General features: G+C 42.8%; 1 protein-coding gene across 10 annotated transcripts in view; it reads right to left on the bottom strand.

The window, feature by feature from the left end:
- caskin1 (CASK interacting protein 1) overlaps positions 1 to 21,383 on the bottom strand; it is a 174,573-nt gene that overhangs the window by 7,739 nt on the left and 145,451 nt on the right. For 2 of the 10 annotated variants that reach the window (XM_085785246.1, XM_085785245.1), the window contains 10 exons: positions 17,415 to 17,660; positions 13,822 to 13,926; positions 12,789 to 12,907; positions 9,996 to 10,077; positions 9,440 to 9,549; positions 6,337 to 6,447; positions 4,162 to 4,263; positions 3,924 to 4,062; positions 3,090 to 3,233; positions 788 to 2,229 (listed from right to left, as the gene is read on the bottom strand). In XM_085785246.1, the coding sequence (XP_085641372.1) occupies positions 788 to 2,229; positions 3,090 to 3,233; positions 3,924 to 4,062; positions 4,162 to 4,263; positions 6,337 to 6,447; positions 9,440 to 9,549; positions 9,996 to 10,077; positions 12,789 to 12,907; positions 13,822 to 13,926; positions 17,415 to 17,660 (2,600 nt within the window). The remainder of the gene's footprint in view (positions 1 to 787; positions 2,230 to 3,089; positions 3,234 to 3,923; positions 4,063 to 4,161; positions 4,264 to 6,336; positions 6,448 to 9,439; positions 9,550 to 9,995; positions 10,078 to 12,788; positions 12,908 to 13,821; positions 13,927 to 17,414; positions 17,661 to 21,383) is intronic. The other 8 variants (XM_085785250.1, XM_085785249.1, XM_085785254.1 and 5 more) reach the window with 6 other exon arrangements.

Raw genomic sequence — 21,383 nt, 5'->3', positions numbered from 1 at the left:
GCCTACTATTTAAAGTTCAGATGGAGTCTCTAGGTGAAAGTATGCCTGAGCAGTAGACGTTTGAAAAACTCCAATGATTGGTCTTTTTCGCCCGTCCCATTGACTTCAATGCAAAATTTTGTGCAGGCTTTTGCGACTTGTGTCGCGAAAAATTCATAAACTGTTGAGAAAAGTAATAGCATACCGATCTCGATCAAGACGCACATTTTGATATATAATTTGCTTCGCCCGGGCACTGGTCGTCCGGGCACTGGCATAGTCACTATTGCGTTACTTAAAAAAAAAGAAAATGCTCAACTGAACTAACCCTAACACGTTTATCTGGAACTAACCATCTCACTCAGTATTCCTCTGCACAGGCAGGGATACTGAGTGAGTTGGTTAGCTCCAGATAAATGGCTTTTTCCCTACTAGATGATGAACTAAAAAAAATATAACGTACACTTTACGTAACACAGTGTTTTTCAACCTTGGGGTCGGGCCCCACGTGGGGTCACCTGGAATTCAAATGGAGTCACCTGAAATGTCTAGTAATTGATTAAAAAAATGACTTAAAATGAACTGATTACATTTTTTTTAAAGTAATTATTATTCTTTTTAAAATTATGATTAAAAACACCACAGACAATCTCAAACAACTGTATCTATACTTTCACTTTCTCCAATATAAATCGAGTTCAAATAAAATGCAACATATAAAAATATCTGAGCCGGCACAGCTTGATTGACGGGGGTCGCCAGAAATTTGTGATGTCAGAATGATATCACAAAGTCTTCTCAACAATACCTGCAGGAAGTTCTTCTGCAGTGCCATGCCTTTGGGTCCACCCCCTATTGATGACATTTCCAACATGGCGGCGATGCTCCTCACGCTTCCCATGCTGCTCGTCTCCACGGCGCCCGCTTCCACAGACACCCCGAGGTCGCTGGCCCGCCGCTGTTGGTGGTAAGGCACGTCCAGCATCCCCCCCGTGGTGGTGAGCGTGTGCTGCTGCACATTGGCGTCCGTCAGGTTGGAGTTGGAGCTGGAGATGGCGGAGCTGGAGCGTTTGGGCGGGGGCGGGGGCGGGCCTTTTTTCTTCTGCCGCAGAGCGAAAGACTGCGTCTGGTTGCGGTTGGCGCCCTTGTCCTGGTTGCGGACCGAGTGGCTGCGACTGACGCGGTGGGTCACTGTGGCGTATTTACCACCTCCATCGCCTCGGACCACAGCTGAGTTCTGACCTATAACCTCTGCTTCTCCTCCTCCTCCTCCTCCACCTCCACCTCCACCTCCTCCTCCACCTGCCCTCTCATCACACTCTCCATCTGACACGGCATATCGGTTGAGGCTGTGGGCGCGTTTCTTCTGGAGAGCGGTGGGCTCTGCTCCCTCTCCCTCAGCCAGCTCGGCCTCTAGTGGGAGGCAGAGGAGAGGGACCTGTGGTTGTTGGTTCTCCCTGACCTCCATCACCTGTGTCTTGGGGTGGTGCTGAGGGTGGGCCTGGTGCGGCGGCGGCTGCTGTTGCTGCTGCTGAGGATGAGGATGAGGCTGCTGAGGATGGGGCTGCTGAGGATGAGGCTGCTGAGGATGAGGCTGCTGAGGATGAGGCTGCTGAGGATGGGGCTGCTGAGGATGGGGCTGGGGCATCTGAGGCTGGGGCTGCTGAGGATGAGGCTGCTGAGGATGGGGCTGCTGAGGATGAGGCTGCTGAGGATGGGGCTGCTGAGGATGGGGCTGCTGAGGATGGGGCTGAGGCTGGGGACATGGAGGTCCTCGGTGGGTCGGAGACTGAGGAGGGTGTGAGCGCGGAGACTGAGGTCTCTCCCCCTGGATAAACTGGGGGGTCGGCTTGGGTTTGGCCTGCGGAGAAGCTGCACTCTGCACCGAGGAGGCGGAGGAGGAGGATGAGGTCCTAGTCTTGGTCGGAGTGTGAGGGGGCGTGTAGGGAGGGGCGGGCTGAGAGTGGGAGTGCGAGTGGGAGTGCGAGTGTCGGTGTTTGCCTTGAGAGGAGACGCTGCCTCTGTGGGAGGATGTGCTTCCCTGGCTGCTCTGCTGCCTCATAGTCCGCGCCTCCTTCTTAGGCGGCCCCACGCCTCCTCCCCCTCCTCCTGTTATCACCTCCTCATGGTCTTTGCTGAGGCTGCGTGTCCGCTGAGCTTTGACCTCCTGACCTGGCTGAGTCATGGCGTTCTGCAGCTCGGAGCTCAACTCGCTGTCCTGGAAGGTGCTCATCTTTGGAGACATGACCTCTGAGGAGAGGAAGAGACTCTTCAGATTAATATGAAGATTCATTTAATCAGGACAGAAGGTTCTGATGAGTCCTGTCAGAGTAAAGAAACTTTAAAGGAACCATTTTGGCAAATTCACCTATTGCCATAATCCCTATAGTCATAGCAGTAGGTTCATTACCTTTAATTATCAGTGCATGTTGTTTTGGGATCCGCGGGGCAGAGACACAAGCTGCTCAGTGAACACAATGGAGGTGAATGGTACAGGTCCTCTGTTCCTTTAAAACTCATCAAATACACAATCCAACAACTCCAAAACACTCTCATGGACAAGTTGTGACCTGCACATTCACCACACTATGAGATAATCATGTATAATTATGTAACATTACGACACATGAAGCAAATACTCAGAAATACGGGAGTAGCTGCACTAAACGTACGCTTTTGAAATCCCTCCGCCCAGCAGCCGTGTCTGGAATGTAGTTCTGGCTGCATTTGCCTCGAAAACAACTCTGTCTCGTAATGTCACATTATTATATCATAGCGTGGTGAATGTGCAGGTCACAACTTGTCCACCAGAGCGTTTTGGAGTTGTTGGATTGTGTATTTGATGAGTTTGATAATGGACAGGGGACCTGTACAGTTCACCTCCGTTTTGTTTGCTGAGCAGCTCGCATCTCTGCCCTCTGGATCTCTCACCGATAGTTAAAGGTAATGAACCTACCCCTATATCTATAGGGGTTACGGCAATAGGTAAATTTGTCAAAATGTTACTATGTAACTATCCCTTTAAGGGAAGATGTTTGGCCTCTCATGTGATAAGGCAGTTTGGGCCTAATTAAAAGCTTATCACTGTTGAACATTAGCCGTTAGCTTACCGTCTGGAGGCGGGCTATCCATTGACATGACTTCCTGCTGCTGTGTGATTGGTGGGGGTTTCTTTCGGAGGGAGCTCCGCCCATCTGAACCACGCTGCAGTTCAGCCAGTCGCTTCACCGCCAGCATCAGCTTCTTCTGGTGACCTTTAACATCAACAGTTAAAACTATGGTTCTTGTTTCATGACGAATAGAAGATAGCTAGTTATTTCTCAAAATAAATGATATTTAATGTCATCATTATTTGATGTACACTATTTACATAGTATGCAGCACATACTGCATATACAGTACATAGATCTTGTACAGTAGCTAGAATGTAAATAAGTCTGAAACCCCAAAACAAAATACAAACAAACATCTTATAAGTCAATTATTTACATCAATAAAAACAATTTAATAATTTGCCTGAGTTGTTACAGTAAAATACATATAAAGCTATATTTCGTTTACAATTTAATCTATATAAAAGCAGTAACAAAAAGCATTGTTTAATCAATTAAATTATAGACCAATAAAATGTACTCCTCTATTTATCTTTCACTGGGTCATTTTATATTTCTTAATTCCTTAATTTACGTCTTTTCTTGCAATATAATTATATATTTGGAACACATTTAATCATTCATATTACCCCTTCCATCATAAAACTGCATCAGAGAGATACTACACTGCTGTATCAAAGTTCACAGATCATTTCGTGTTGTATTCATACTTTGGTAATATTTTTGACTTTTTTGGGCTACCATACCTAACGAGTCAAACTCATGAAACACCAAATGTAATGTAAAAACTAATATTAGCATGTACGTATGATGTACGACTGTATGACTTACCCAGTTTGGTGATACCTATCTCCTGCAGATCCTCCCATGTGATGTCAGTGATGAAGTCGATGTTCTCATAACCGTTCTGCACCAACACCTGGTAGTACTGGCTCAGACCAATGGCAGAGAGCCACTCTCCTAGATTGGCCTGGAGGGAACCGACCAGAGAAATGATCCACACTTATAGTGTCAGCATGACAGCAGTCACTGTAGCAGACAGGTATCTAGAGTGTTGAGTTTCACTCACAGGTTTCTGATCAGGCAGCCACTCTGTCACACTCAGCTTGTTAATCTCTGATGTCATCTTCTTCCTGTGGCCTGGTTTAGTTATTCCAATAGCTGTCAGATCCTACACACACAAACACAAACACACACAAGTAAGATACAGTAGTGGCATGTGAAGTCTTCTCACCAAATGCTTTAAAATCTCCTTTTCCCCAGCAGTCTCTCCAACTGTCTCTCTTTCACGCACACACACGCACACAAAGTCGTACACATAGGAAAACTTGCAAAATGAAAAAACAGGAAAAACAAAAGACAGTGTGACATCTAAAGAGAGCAGCTGCCAGTTGAGCAGAAAAGAGCAGACAAAGAAAATGTCTAAAAATGAAAAAGCAGCGAAGCATGGAGAGCAAAAGCAAACGTCTACAGCGAAGAGGAAGCTCCCACGAGAAATCAATGAGCTCGACTCTCCATGATTCATTTACTTTTATACTCACTACATTCTTTCATGAATAAATACAGTCACACGTACAAGCTAAGAATTAAAAATTATAGTGTATTAACAACTGAACAGTTCATCATCCTGCCAACGTCTGTCTAGGATTGTTTATGTAATCCAGTGGTTGTGGTGGACACACAAGAGGACACACTTTTACAGACACACACACACGTGCACACGCCCACACGCCCACACACGGGCACACAGCACACACACAACTGCTGCAAATATAAATTATATACAGATGTGACATAAAAACACAGTAGTAGGGGCAAGATTTTATGACATGTGTCTGAGAACAAAGTCAGCTCAGCTCTCAACCATTCAGCATGCACAACTACCACTGGAGTGAGCACACATACAAATCATTTATATGTGCTATAAATGATTTGTATGTAGGTGAGCGTGGTGTAGTTCCTGAGCAGGCAGCAGCAGTGTTGACGGTGAGGGAAGGTCAAGGGGATTTTATTTTATTTTTGAACATATTCAGTGTCTCACACACTGGCACAGAAGAGAGTGAGAATAAAATCATATTCTTGTCAGAATTTTGAAATGTTAAGGTCATGTTTGAAAATTACAATCAACAAGTAGCCTACACAATGCTTTACAGCAGTTTGGTTGTTTTATTGTTGGAAATGTTTAAACCAGAGCTAACTATTTAATACCTGTTGTTTTTATGGCCATTATGGTAATTCAGAGTGCATTGTGTACAAAATGAATTATTCTAAAAATCTGGTGTCATGTGAATACTGTATATGATGCAGGAATATAAAACAAGACTATCACCGTGATACAATAAAATATACTTCTCTAAACTTTTTCAGTAAGTTGCTAATAGTCAAAATCAAAACGCAGCTGAGATAGCCTCCAGTATCACTCAAGCTTTATAAATACTGAATCCAATATCTCCCATGATGTAGCTTAATGACATTTTTTTTATTAGAACCTTCCTGTCTGATGAATCTCAGTCCCCTCTTAAAGTCCTTAACGCAGGGTTGTTAAAATTAGTTTCTCAAATTAATAACAAAGAGACTCTAGGTATTGCTAAAAATTATTCACTTCCAAAGGTTAAACTTGCTTGATCTGGTACAGCAATGAGAAATTATGTTTGCCGGGCTTTCTTTCTTTCTTTTTTTTTTGCTTTTATTCGCCAGATGGGGCTGTTTTGAATTTCCCTTGTTACTTGAAGCTATATTAAGTAATTTGTGCCACAGTAGGTGGCATTAACATTAACAAAACCACAACCACATGATAGCTTCATATTTACCTTACAGCCTATGCTACTGTAGACTTGGCCCCACACCATTCCAGCAACTTGGCACAATGGTGAATTGCTCTGATATGCACTATACATTGATGGTGCTGCATTTCAAGCCCAAACATCCCTTTAAATATTTGTCAATTTTAATTAGCAATTTTGAGAGGACCCCACAGTGTACCAGTAGCAGGTATGAGGGGTCAGTAACAGGTCAAGGGTGAAAGGTGGAGGTTAAACTGGGGGGCAGGGAAAGAACAGCTGACATCAGTCTGGTTGAGTGGTTTCATTGTGCTCAGTTTTTCAAGGGGATGACACACGTGCATCTTGAAAACATCAAGGACAGCACAAATCAGGCTAGTTTCCATTGTGGTCCTTGGAGGTGCCTGTGACCTCTCTGGGGTTGGAGGGGTGGGTGGGGGGGGGTCAGGGTTCAGTTGCCTTACCTCCGGGGTCATTCGGCTAATGGTGGGCAAGTCATACCCAGCACCCAGGAAGTTTGGAGCGTAGACCTGCAGCTGAAAGTCGCTCAGCCATTGGACAACGGCCTCTGAGCTCTACAGGAGAGAAGACAGGAGGCATGCAGTAACTGTCTACATGTCTGCTTCTTCAACAGCCACTTTTCCTCAGCAGGGCCAAGGAGGGCCAAACAGAGGCCATAATGTAGTTGCTATAGCAACAAACTGTGTATTAAAGCAGAAGTAAGCGATCCGGTGGTTTTGGCTAACTTCCTGTCAGCCGATGGAGTTAGCAGTCCCCGCCCTCGTCCCTACGTCACCACATTCACGCGCATCCCTTGGCTGCACACACAGAGAGGACCGCCCCTTTATGCCGTTCTCTCTCCTCATTGGATAAAGGTTGTAGGATACAAGGAAAGTTTTCTCCTCGGCTTACAGCAGAGCAGAGTGACTGACAGACCCGTGTTTCGGACCAAACACTCGATGTAAGTGATTGCCATCGGAAGATATAAAGACTTATATTAAAGCAGAAGTAAGCGGAATATTTGTGTTAATATAAGTCTTAATAGTTATATCTTCCAACTGCAATCACTTATATAGAGTGTTTGGTCTGAAACACGGGTCTGTCAGTCACTCTGCTCTGCTGTAAGCCGAGGAGAAAACTTTCCTAGTATCCTCCAACCTTTATCCAATGAGGAGAGAGAACGGCATGAAGGGCTGTGTGTGCAGCCAAGGGATGCGCGTGAATGTGGTGACGTAGGGACGAGAACCAATAGATCCATGACGAGGGCGGGGACTGCTAACTCCATCGGCTGACAAGAAGTTAGCCAAAACGACCGGATCGCTTACTTCTGCTTTAACACAAACATTCCGCTTACTTCTGCTTTAATACTTTAATTAAATCTGCTCTAATGCCACAAAGAAGAATTAATTATTATACTTTTATGGACATACAGGTGCATCTCAATAAACTAGAATATCATGGAAAAGTTTATCTATGTCAGTAATTCAATTCAAAAAGTGAAACTAACACATTATATAGATCCATTACACACAGAATGAAACATGTCTTTATTTATTTCATTTACTTTAATTGTAATGATGATGGCTTACATTTAATGACCACCTAAAATTCAGTATCTCCAAAAAAATTTGAATATTACAAAAGATCAATTTAAAAAAATCTTTTTTTTAATGTGGAAATGTTAGCCTTCTGAAAAGTATGTCCATCTATATGCGCTCAATTTTTGGTTGGGTCTATATATGGAAATTGACTTTTCCATGATATTCTAATTGATTGAGATGCACCTATAATAGTGATTCATTGGCATTACAGCATCAAGCTCTGGTTGATGAGTCAGCCTCTGTTACCCCTGCTCGGCCATGTAGCGGAAACCAGGCTTAGATATGGAAGGAGTAGGAGGACTCAAGTAGCCTATCAGGTACGCTCCAGCAAGAGCAGCAGATTAGCACCAATAAGATAATCTGCATCTGACTCTTCACAGCTGGAAATAAAGACACAAAAGAAGTCAGGCTTGTTTTTTTCATGCTTTAGATGGACAGAGGCCAGAAAACGGTGACTGCTTTAAAGGAATATGTTGTAGAAACAAACACACTCATTATCACATGTCACTATTTTAGCCGTTGAAGTAGCTACTGTGTTCCTATGCATGAGTGCTCCTACACTTAGCGCTCTCTAACTCAACAGCTGATCTGTGGTGAACACTTGAGCGGGAACGAGGTGGTTCAACGATTCACAAACTGTATTTCCAAAGTAAAGGGAAGTGATGTCACCTCTGCTGCTTCTCTAAACGGATCTGACACAACCTCACGTCAAACAACCTCAACCACCATTTTAATAAATCACAGGCGAGAGCGTAAAGACGAACCGAAACACAGAATAAACTTTGTGATGATGAACTAACTCAGTCCTGACCAGCTGTAAAAGACAATAAATAAATACATGACCTGGTTGAAGCAGTTGGTGGTTTGCTGCAACACCCTGCTCTAAAGCTGGTGCAACTCCCACACCCCTTCTGTTTCTTTCTCTCTCTTTGTCTTTTCCTCCTTTTCTTCATCCCTCATCATAACCCTCCTCTTCCTCAGCATTATCCCTCGAAGCCAATTGGTGTAGCCCTCCCTTCTTTCTTCTTTCCCCTGCCCAGGGAGACATCAGGACACTGGGTACTGAGGAACCAGGACTGGAGCTAACAGATGGCCATGAGAACATGCCTTACATGTCAGCACACACACACACACACACACACACACACACACACACACACAGAGGAAAGCGATTCACACACAACCGCCATGACCACCTGCTGTTTAAATATGCTCATTGGTATATAAAGCTTGAATTTATTGTACGAGACATGAGTTTAAATGAGGGCCCCCACATGCATACAAACACACACGCATGCACACACACATACACACACACACACACACACACACACACACACACACACACACACGCGCATATGCACACTCTACAGTAAACGACAGCTTACTGTATATGATGTAAGCTCAGATTTCACACTTCCACCCACGCCATTGCATACTGCTGGGCACCTGCCAGTACACACACACACACACACACACACACAACAATACACACACACTAATACAGTATCTTAACTATTATTATTCCTGCCTGAGGGGCATCTAGAGACGTTTATCTCAGCGAAAGACGAAATATACTGCAATGGAAGAAGAGAAGCTGCAACTAAAAGGAGTGAATAATGATGGAAAGCAGGTAGTAGATCAACCCTCACTCACACACACACACTTACATACGAAAGTCCTCATTCACGGATCAATACAAGACCACACACACACACACACACACACTCACCGTGTCGTGGCTGCATCCAAACACTCGCAGCACGGACGAGGCCAGCTGAGAGAGAAACCGCTGGGACATCTTGATGTCTACTTGTGTCTATATCTGTGTGTGTGTGTGTGGGAGAGTGTGGAGTGTTGTGATTCTACATTCTCATCAGGCTGCAGTTAGATGATGATAGTGGCCACTTTCCCCTCACTGGTGTGTTTGTGGAGGACTGACTCTGTGGGATCAGGACTGTCCTACCTTCCCCTCGCCCGGCCCCTCCCCCTTCCTGGTTGCCGTGGCGTCATAAGGCGGCGCTTCGTGGAGTGGACAGCCGGATTGGCTCGACGTGCGAGAGGAGCTGGCAGAGCCTGCGGGGAGAAATATCATTGGCCGGTTACAAGCTGTGGCCCTATCACTGCAAACTTGTTTGGATCAACAGATGAGTTTCCTCATCATCCAAACTGAACTCTGCTCTCCTCCACCAACTCCTCTCTGCTCAGTCTGCTTCACTGCACTGACATGCAACCAATCACATCTTTTCTTTCCAACATAAAACAAGCCCTCTTAACCAATCATAGCCGTCTACACTTCCTCCTACATCCCCTGCTTTGGCCATCTGTCTGTTCAACCAGCCAAGATCTCTCTATGTGTGCATATCTGTGAGATATAATGACATCTTTAAAAGACATTGGTTTTTCTAGCCCAACTCTCCAGCTCTATGGTTTTCATATTTTCTATCTATTAAACAGATCTTCCTCCCCCCTCATTCTCACCAGTTTCACGCCTGAATATTGACACTTTGACCCTGTCCTACCTGGAGGTTGGTCCACAGACTTGGACTGCTCCATTAGATGCTCCTTAGCTTTGGCAGACTGGGACAAGACTGTGGCGAGAAGCTGCAGATACAAAAAGTACAAACAAACATCAGTGTTAACAGATCTAGTAACAACCTACATTTTCTTGTATTACAGTGGCGTTAATAGGATTTTTAACTGGATGCTAAGACACAGACACTGTATGAAGTCCAAATATTGCATATTAGCAAACAGTCGTTAATATCCAGCAGACGCACAGCAATAATATCATTCATTAGGAGTCATGTTGCTGTAAACATGGCAAAGTAAGTACAATCTTTACTCTCTATTTGCTCTGTTTTTGTTCTCCACCAACTCTTGCTGTTAGCTGGTTGCTAACACTGAACAGGAAGTGTACAATGCTCATGAATATGTGGGTTTGCCACCATACACACCCCTCTCACATTACTTGTGATCATTTGATCCATTTTGATTAGAAAATAACAATTGGTGTTGCTTTGACTGCCTCTGTTTTAGAACATGGTGCTGCTTTAAAGTGAGGCTGCTTAACTTCTGCTTAACAACCGTGGCCACTGTTGTTACTGAAAGATTACTTCTAGTTTTACTTTTGTATTAAATCTATTCAACTGTGACACACTGAAATGTAGTGTAACAGTAGAAGTAGAAAAGTGTGAAAGAAGTGTTTAATACACTCAGTAAACTGAACCAGTATTAAACTGATTAGTATGTTTACTAATGTTTAATGTGTTTCTCTTTAACATAAAACATCAACATTTTTAATTATCACTAAAACAATAAATTACTTTCACTCTTTTTAAATGTGTTTATTCACCAGTAACTCATGTCATACAGTGATGCATCATCTACTGCTTCAATCTGAACGACTCAAACTTTATTTCCTTCACAGTTTATATATCCACAGTAAATCACCCATGGTGGCCCCGAGGCTACATTGATGCCTCTATACAGGAGTGTGTATGTGTGCGGCAGGGAAAAGTAAGCTGGTCGGCTACTTTTCTGCCCTCTTACTCAGAAACACAAAACGCTCAATGTCCCAGAGTAGATTGATCACTGTAGGTGAGTGTGCCTGGAGAAAAGTGATGAATGCTCCATGTCTGCTACATTAATTACATTCAAACTTTGGTCCTGAAACTTCCAGTATGAGCAGTGCAATAAAAATCTGCCTAACGCTGATGAAAAGTGAATGGAGAGAGACACGGGGAAGACAAATGCTAGCAGTCAGTCTGGGCTGTCCTGGCTTTTAGTTTTGCTGTGTGGATGTTTTAGTAGTTTTAAAAAGTGCCTCGGTAGCAGTCTCTTGTCTGACACACAACTGGCTGTTTATACAATATATTGGCAACTTGGCAGATGCTTACGTATAACACAGCTGTGGCCATATCAATGTATATGTATCCTAGGTGTGTTAGATCATACACATATCAGTGAAACATTAGAATATATAACAATGTAATTGGTGTAAATAATGAGGGTGGAGAATACTGTCCAACAGCAGGCTGCAAAAACCCCATCTAGTGACTGTAAGGACCACATTATTTGATTCATATATTTACTCATTATGTCTAATTTGTCTACATGGAAGAAAGCGCTGAAATGTTTCATATTTTCCATTAGACCTCTGATCCAATTCAGGGGCCACATTCCTCAGAGGCCACATTTGAAGACCGACTGCGCCTCAGTGACGCAACTAGGCCGTCCCGTTTGGAAGGCCCCTTTAAATTCAGCCAAAAGCTGCAGGCCTCGTTTTCCTGGGCTCCAATGGGAGAATCCTTCATGACCCAATCTATTCATTACATGGCAGTGATTAAAACAATATGGCAGCAAAAAGAAAGCTGTCAGCCAACAAAAAGCCACTAACTTTTCAACAGTGTAACAGGGCCTGAAAAGCTCAAGTTTTTGTAAAAACCATCTCAGTTCGGTTTGGCCCTCACAGTGTGTCTCTCAGTGTGACACAACTGTGTCTCCTGAAGGATGTAGCCACTGACCTGGGACACAATGACAGTGCTGCACTAGATTGCTTTTGTTACCAGGTCACTGACAGTTCAAACCTGGGCAGTCTACACTCTAATGAAGCAGACTAACGGAGTTTTGAATGTTAAACCTTTGATAAACAACAATTTAAGATGTTTATTTTCCTAAACTTTAACTTTTTTGTTCCCCTTGTTAGGCATGGACAGATAATACTTAAAGGGATAGTTCAACATTTTAGCAAATTGGCCCATTGTCATAATCCCTATAGTCATAGCAGTAGGTCGCGTTACCTTTAATTGTCGGTGCAATAGAGCGGTGAGCTTCTCAGAGCTACGCTACGGAGGCTAATGGGATTTCTTGGTTTCCCTCATCAAACTCATCAAATACACAATCCAACCACTCCACAACGCTCTGGTGGACAAGTTGTGACCTACACATTCACCACGCTGTGAGATAATAACAGAACGTTACCAGACAGAGTTGTTTTAGAGGTAAATACAGAGACTGCTTGATGAAAAACTGTCCCTGAAGGCAACGCGCATCAGCGGTTTTGCATGAATTTCCCTCTAAAACAACTTGTCAAAATGTTGAACTATCCCTTTAACAAAACATCAAACTTCCAAGGATGTTCAAACTCTGCAGGTCATTTTTCCTCTTGGTTATTTTTATTTCATTTGTTTGTGGTTTATATCCAGCTTTTAGAATCTTCAAACAAAAGTGTGTGTGTGGTGTGTGGTGTGTGGTGTGTGTGTGTGTGTGTGTGTGTGTGTGTGTGTGTGTGTGTGTGTGTGTGTGTGTCCTACCTTTACCCCTTCAGCCTGTGCATGGAGGATGTGTCCTGCACTGCCCGCACTCTGACCGCTGCCTGACGACCTCACACTGGTGACACTCCCAGAACTGCCCACACTGCTTCGGTCTCCACCTGCAATACACACACACACACGCACGCACACACACACACACACACACACACACACACACACACACACACACACACACACATGCACACATACACACAAAACATACAAACATGCATTCACACACGCATGCACCCACCCAAACGTTATGTATAGATTTTATGCATACAAATGCACACATGCAACAAACAGATGGATTCATGCAGACACACACACAGACAAGCACACACACACACACACACACGCACACACACATTGAGTGGTTTAGCTGAAATCCAAAGCAACATGGTAACAGGTGTGACTCTCCACTGAAATGCACTGGGCAGCATGTGATTGGGTGAACGGGATGGACAGACAGACAGACAGACAGACAGACAGACAGACAGACAGACAGACAGACAGACAGACAGACAGACAGACAGACAGACGGCTGTTGGACGACTGAAGGACAAACTGAAGTGGAGTAAACAAGACACACCTTTTTCTTTTACACACAACACACACACTTTCCTCACTCCTCCTTTCTTTTTGCCTCTCACGCAAAAACATACCCACTCGACCACTCTCTCTCTCTCTCTCTCTCTCACACACACACACACACACACAGACTGTAGACTGATGCAGATGGCTGCAGTCCTACACATGAGGCCGCTGAGTTCCACTAAGCCTTAGATGGAGGTATAAAGCAGGACATGGGAGACTGTCAGGAACAGGTCAAAGAGTATCTGAAAGCCTTCAAACAGTCGTCTTCAATCGCTGAGCTCAAAGACATGGATGGATGGATTCTGAGCTTGGGGACGTACAGTAGACCAGGAAAGCCTTTTTTTTTTGAATGCATGTCAGATACTATTTGAGCCCTGGTCAGAGCTTAAGGTGCCAGGGGTTGAGGGCTCAGCGCAGCGCAGCGCGGCTTCGTTACCTGCCACGGGCTTGCGCAGTACCCAGATCTCTTCATTGGAGCCTCCATGGGGCCCGCTGGACCGGGTGGGAGAGCTGTGAGGACTTGCCTCTGAGCCGCGACAACCTTCAACACAGAACACCACTGTTAGCCTCTAGAGACCCTAAGCTAGCCTAAGAAGCATCTGTTTGCTACCAGGAGCAGAAGTTGTTTTGTTTTTGGTTTCCATTTTTCATTTGAGGGCAGTAGAAAACGCTACTGTATATAACACTGACATATTATCACCTTATAAAGTTCATATGACTAACGTGTTGGCACACAGTGGCTAATGGACATGTCCAGGAGACATGAGTTGTGTCTCTGATGAACTTATGTCTTCTACTGTCTCTCACTTTATCAGTGTTATTCACGAGGAGAAAAACATCTGGTTCTTAAGATGCTAGTGCTCAAATATGTTTCAAAGCTAGTTGCTAATTAGTTCTCTCTGTTTGTCATCACATCTTTTTCTTTTCTTTTGTATTAGTTTGTCTTCTGCTGCTGGAAATAAACTGTCTGTCAGTAATGAGGTTGGGGAAAAAAACACTTGTTGCAGACCGTGAAGTCAAAATTAGCGAAAAGTTGAAGTCTTGGATTCAAAATCTAGTGTACTACAGTTTACACCACTTAGATCAGTCATTCTCATAAAGAAATCAGTTATTTTTATTATGTTATTTTGTATTTAGATTCTGTCTATTATTTTGTCACAAGTTTAGGCCAATCTGATGTAAGGTTAATATAGCGCAGTGATCGGTAATCATAATCTGGCCAAAACTATATGTCTACATAGTGAATCTACCCTCGCGTGAAGATGCTGATTATATTTTTTATAATGAGAGTGAATGACAGGAACACATGTGAACAGTAGCAAAGCTAATTGCATTTGAATTTGTAATAATCAGTTTTTTTTTCTTTAAATAGGCCTTTATTATGTTCTTTTCCACCATTTTATTAAAAAATGAAGTTGGCTTGAGGCCAGGCTTTTTATGCAAAACCTTGTTATAGTGAGATTTATATCTGTTTTATCCTCCATAGCATCTAAAACCAGTTAAAATGTGAACATTTCTACTTCAACTGTCAAAGTAATGTACACTAATGTATCCCCACTCAGCAACACAAGTCTTCACTGGGAGCTGACCAGGCATAACAGTAATGATCAGAGACTGATCAAGCTGGTACAAACTCTCTTTGATAAAATAGAAAATCTGCTGCCTTATTTCCTGTCACGTGTTTCCAACTTGATATTTTTAGAAGGTTGAAAGTAAAGTGGGTTTAATTAAATTAATTCAAAACTTATCAAGACAAGAATTAGAGAGGGGCCAGTAGGAGAGCAGGGTAAAGGGGCAAAGGAGGATAAGGAGGATTTATAAGGTTCAAACTCATGTACACACTGCACTTTCATTCTCACACACATCCTCTCTCTCACACACACACACACACACACACACACACACACACACACACACACACACACACACATACACAGAAAAAATACAGCATATATAGATATATGAAAACATTTATATACCATAGTACATAAATAAATCCATAACATGAATATCTGTGTATATACACATATATGCCATAATGTACATACACATACATATATAATGCATCAGTACGTGTGTGATTATATATGTAAGCCAATGGGGCTGCTGTAGTGCATTTGGAGAGTGTCATAAACCATTATAACCGTCTTAATTAAGGTTTATAAATGGTTTATTATGTGTGACCAACAGTGCTCTTGAGAAACAGACATAAGAAAAATTTCCTTTTGCTTTCATGTGATGTCACAGCTCCTTCTTGTGGCCATTTTGCATCCCTCCAAGTGACCTCAGACAAAACATAATTTTAAATCTGTGTTATAAACTATAATCTGCCTCTCATGCCAAAAAGCTCAATCTGACTAGTTTGAGGTGTTGTATTTTCTTTTGTTTCAGACTTTGCTTGTTGGATTGTGCTTACAGGTATCTATTCACCTGGAGGAGGCAAAATGGCAGGCAGTGAAGGTTCCCATTAGCAGAGTAGTAAAAGTAGAAAGAAGAGTTTACAGTGAACACCTTACCTGCAAAACATTCTGGGTTTCACCAATACCATCAATTAAGGTCCCAAAAGCTTTTCCTTTAAATCAAACCACTCAAGCTAAAACTCTTCAGGCCCTTCCACAAACAAACTCATATTTCTACTCAAACCACTCAAGCTAAAACTCTTCAGGCCCTTCCACAAACAAACTCATATTTCTACTTGACAATTTAGCTGAGACTCACTGGTGGTGTTAGACTGTGTTCAGATTTGTTCAGTACATTCATGATAGTTCAGACTTATTCATTTCTGAGCCTGATACAGACACTATTAGTATTCCCAAATGTCACCACACGCACACGCGCACACACGCACACACGCACACGCACACACACACACACACACACACACACACACACACACACACACACACACACATTCTCTCTCTCAGACACACGTTGAGGGTATAAGTGCAAGGTGGGTAAAAGTGGTGTTAAAATGATAAAACATGTAGGAAAAGGACAAAACAGAAAACACGGTGTCTTGCTCAGAAAGGTGGTGTATCGGAGGTGTGTATCAGAAACTAGCAGGGTTGTCCAAGGGGGTGGGACAGTGGTGATATGCAGGGAGAGAGGAAAAGAACAAAGAGGAAAGAACGAAGGACGGAAGAGGAAAAAAAAACGGTCAAAAACAAGGAAACAAGACATTTAACTGAAGAGCAAACCAACTCAGGTGAACAGAGCCCTGTGGTAAAGTTGTCCTGCTCTTACAGCTCCATCCTAAAATCTCTTTATCACTCCCAGCCTACACCACGGCAGTACATCACTTGATCATCCACCTCCAACAAAGATGTTTTCCTACTCACAGAAAAACTCAAGCAGAGACCAAACCCTCTGCATTGTTTACATTCAGACATGTCTTCATTCCAAGGAAGCAATAAACACACTGAAATAATGTGCTTTTGTTGTTTTTGTGGTTGACTTTAACCATTAAAAGGTCATTCACATGGGACTGATATTAGCATTGGTCTTGGAAAGTCAAGATCTGTGATCTGTCAGACACTGCATGTGGATAAGTTCTAGTCTTTATATCTGGTTTTCATCAAGCATGAGTCTTATATTAGGGATTTTAAGACAAAAGTTTACTTAATGGCCTTTTTATGGCAGTGTATAGGTACTGTATGTAAACGCAATGATCAAGAAACACTCTATGTTTTAACAACATATGTCCATAGAGGGAGCTACAGTCATAATACCTCACATAAAACTAAACTTTAAAACTCTAAAATCTGCTCTCAATGATGAAGATGACAACAGCAATAACAGAAAAACAAAAGTTATACAGTATGAGCAACACATAAATTACAAAATTAATGATCCATAACAGAAAACTTTAATGGATGCCTCCAAAATTTAAACACCGATTAGAATCTGGCGTGACCGATAGAAATTTCAAAACACCAGAGGGAAGCATTAAAGTTTTAACAACAATAATAATAATAATAATTATAATAATAATACAAATAATAATAATTATAATGAAAAGGGGGCGTGTACCTGGGGCAGTGGGTGTGTCTCCCTGTGGAGTTGTCACGGGCGACCTGCTATAGCCAAAGGAAGTGAAAAGTGGAAGCAGTGGCTGATGGGAATGTGGTGGAGGAGGAGGCGGTGGAGGCAGGATATGGATCTGATGGAACGTGGTGTCGTTGCCGTTGACTACCGCGTTGGCAGGGGCAACCGTCGCCGGAGGAACCAGCGGTATCTTTTGAAACTGTTGAGTGCAAATGACTGTGCTGGCCAAACCTAGATAACACCCACCGTGACGACACACCGAAACACACACACACAACCAGCCAACAGTGAACCAGCGCCACAGAACAAACAAACAACACAACAGAGAGTTACACAGAAGAAAAGGGGAAAAAAAACAAAAATTAAAAACAAAGGCTGAAGTTACAAAATCAAACAAAGAAATCAAAGGTAGTGGGGGACGTGGCTGATGTTGAAGGATGGAAAGAAGGAGAGAACAAACACATGTGGCCATTGTTGTGTGGTGAGATGTGGTGGAGATGGTGTCAGGGACTGATGAGCATCACCTCATCATCAACAGTTAGCTTCTTACTTAGCATGTTTACATCTTACAGTTGTATTTTATGAGAGAGAAAGTGGATTCAGTCAATACAGCATCATTTCTACATAAATATGAAAATATATGCTGTAGTTGTGTCTGTATACTGTAGTCTGCTTATTGCCACGCTAGACTAGTTACTGGCTCAGAGCTTCCTTGTAGGTTGCTTGTAGACATTCAGCTCAGCTAGGTTGTTGAACTCACCAATCTGCACAAGGAACTCTTAAATGTTGTGATTAAAACATTACTTCAAAGTATAAGAAAAGGATGTGTAACATTCATTCATAAACTGGCCATCTAACATTGAACAGTACGCTGGGAGGCCTACAGTAGCTGGCTAGCTCTTGTGCAAATGATTTATATAGAGCATGAATGCTACAAGGGAGCAGCAGTTTTTGTATAAAACAAATTAACAACAACAAACTGTTCAACAACTTTTCCTAGACTATGTAAAACATTTTTAGAAACATTTAATTTTTTAATACTGAATGACAGATTTAACTGAGTTACAGTTACTAACTGGGACGTGAGGTTGGCAATTTGTAGCCTCGTAAACCAGCCTCTTGCGGAAGTGCATTTCATTTCATTCCGAGGGAGAGTCTGGCCTCATCCCCATTCTAAGCGTTTGGACTGAAACCCTCAGAAGGCCGAGCCAATCAGCGTCGCCCGCTGTGATTGACACAGCACGTTGGCCAATCAGGGACCGACTGGTGCAAAGCCCCGTCACTACACCAACTTGCTGATTGGCTGAATGGGGTTGTCTGTCAACGCTACTACCAAAGATATTAAACCGTCTTTGCTACTACTCCCGCCCAGCTCCCGCCCACCCCAAATGCTTGCAGGGGGGATGAGGCCAGACTCTCCTGAGAAATGAAATGAAATGCATTTCGGCGAGAGGCTGGTTTACGAGGCTAGGCAATTTGGCTCTCTACAGCCAACTCTACGACCAACCAGTACATTCTGCTCCCACAGTAGGCTGTTCATTTACAGCTGGATCATTTCTAATGCTCTACTTACAGTATATGAGAGGTTTGTACAGGACAGGTATTCTGCTCTGATGTAATAACAGCAATGTCATCTGTCCTCTGTCCATCACAACATTTCTTAGAGTCGGACATTATGGCACGTTCACCCTATTTTTACCTTCACTATACAACACTAGCACGGCCTGCAGTTCAGAGCCTGTTCCTGTTCACTCCCACAGCCGACTTGACATTTGCCCAACGCACCCTTTGGATAACAGCAGTGTATTGAAGCTGTCAGTGAACTGCTCCCTCCTGCTATGTGATGCTCACCTGAGCTGGAGCTGTCCAGTCTTATTGCTGCTGCTGCTGCATCATCATCACTCCACACTCGCTGCTGCACTGAGCTTAGGGCTTCTAGTAGGATTAGTGATGAGATCAAATCTTAGATGCAGAATATTAAAGCTTTGCAGATTGTATATATTATAATCAATTTCAGGTGTGTTTTCTGACTGAAAACAACTTTAGGTGAAAGGTAGGTTACATTTCTTGTGTATTAGCCTACACCCCAAGGTTTATATTTTCAAGTAAAATAGGTTTTCAGCTCAGTTACATATAACATAGAACTATTACATATAACTATGAAAAAACCATGGGCCTTAAATGCACAGTTTTATAACTTGCTAACTTGCTTTATAACATGCGATAATGGGAGTAGCCTACTCATCACTGTTATTGAAAGCTTTCTTAAGAGTCAGTGTTAAATGAAAATGTGAAAACTGCATGTGACTTAAAACTAGAAAAAAGTCAACTTATTATAACTTACTAAATGCAAAGGGAACAGTACTTTGTGATGGAACAGTAAGATAAGGCACAGTGAGTTATGCAATGAGAAAATCCTCAGTCAGACAGCCTCATACTGGTTCGGCCTTTGCAGTCTGCAACGATTATTACAGTAAGCACAGGAAGGCCACACCTTTGTAGACTGAGACTCCAAGGCATGCGGGCCCTGAAGCAATGTGTTGATAGCCCTTTGTCTTTTAGTAAAAGCATTTATATTTGATGTTAGCAAAAACTCTGGCCTTTGCCAACAGATGGTGTATGTATGTAGCCTACTATTATCATCCCAATTATCGTACGTCTAGTTTGGTGCATGATGATCATCCTCCCAAATTCTCTCCTGAAACAGATTCATAGTTTGCCTCTGGGAACTTGGCTCTCTCAGCTTTAGAAACAGATACTTAACTAGATTAACTTACTTTTCACATGCAAACTGCTACATTTCAATAGTCGCTCTTGTACTTAATGTGATTAAATCAATTAATGTGATTAAATCAAATGAGTTTCACCAAGTGTATTACTGTGCGTTCCCGCTTTGACTGTGATGACCAATTTAATTAAGAGTGCAGAATTGTATTTTGCTGTATTTTACCCTGTTTGTGGGAAGAGAGGGGGCGGATGAGAAGTACAGTACATGTAGAAGAGACAGACTGGGGAGGAATGGTGAGAAAGAATAATAATTAAAAATTGATGAAAAACAGCTGAGTAAATGAAACCTCTCACTACAACAGCTGCTATATTCCCACAAGTGTGTGCCGATGTTCCCTGGCAGTGATTAGTCAGTGTGCCCCAGCTGTTTTTTGGACTGTATCCACAGCTGTACTGTATGATGGGACAGATACAACCGTGGAGCAGGTTTCATGGTTGGAAATGGACTGATACAGTTAAGGTGATGACAAGGAGGATGATGTTGAGAAGAGAGGGGAGTGAGGATCTTGTGATCACGGGGGATGAAGTGGACAATCACAAAGAGACAGACCGACTACAGACACCTAGACATGTTACTACAGAGAGACGGACAGGTGGACAATCAGAAAACAATGAGACCTGCAGACAGACACCAATAGACAGTTAAAAAAATCTGAGCCTCTTTGTGGGCGATGCGGTGATGGGATGGATGTGAATGTTCTGTACGTCTCACCAAAGAGATTAATAGCTCACTGCGCTGATCTAAGGCGAGGGAACAATGCGTAATAGGAGGAGGTTTGAAGAGTTTGACACTGGTCTGTGAGCCTGTTAGGTAACCAAACACAGAGCTGACACCAGAAATTAGACTTGTTCTACTAGTGGAGCTTCACTTTGTTGGCATTCATCTTGTTTTATGATTACCCTGTAGTTATTATTTCAGAGCAATATCAGAGCCTTTAAAGGGATAGTTCACCCAAAATTGAAATTTCATTATCTACTCACCCTCATGTCGACTAAGGGCTGGGAGAAGTTTCAGAGTCCTCCGTGGCTTCTCTGAGTTACAGGGGTCTCGGCGTAGCAGTGCATGTCCATATAACGGTTGCAAATGGATACCAACTGTCTTCGTAACAAAAAGACACACCAAAAAACATCCAAATACCTCCATGCTGCTTGTATGTAATGTCCGTC

This window comes from Trachurus japonicus, chromosome 8 (assembly GCF_045865225.1).
Source record: "Trachurus japonicus isolate A0001 chromosome 8, Traja_1.0".
Taxonomy (NCBI): Eukaryota; Metazoa; Chordata; class Actinopteri; order Carangiformes; family Carangidae; genus Trachurus; species Trachurus japonicus.
The sequence above is the reverse complement of the archived record's forward strand: the minus strand, read 5'-3'. Positions and strand labels throughout refer to the sequence as shown.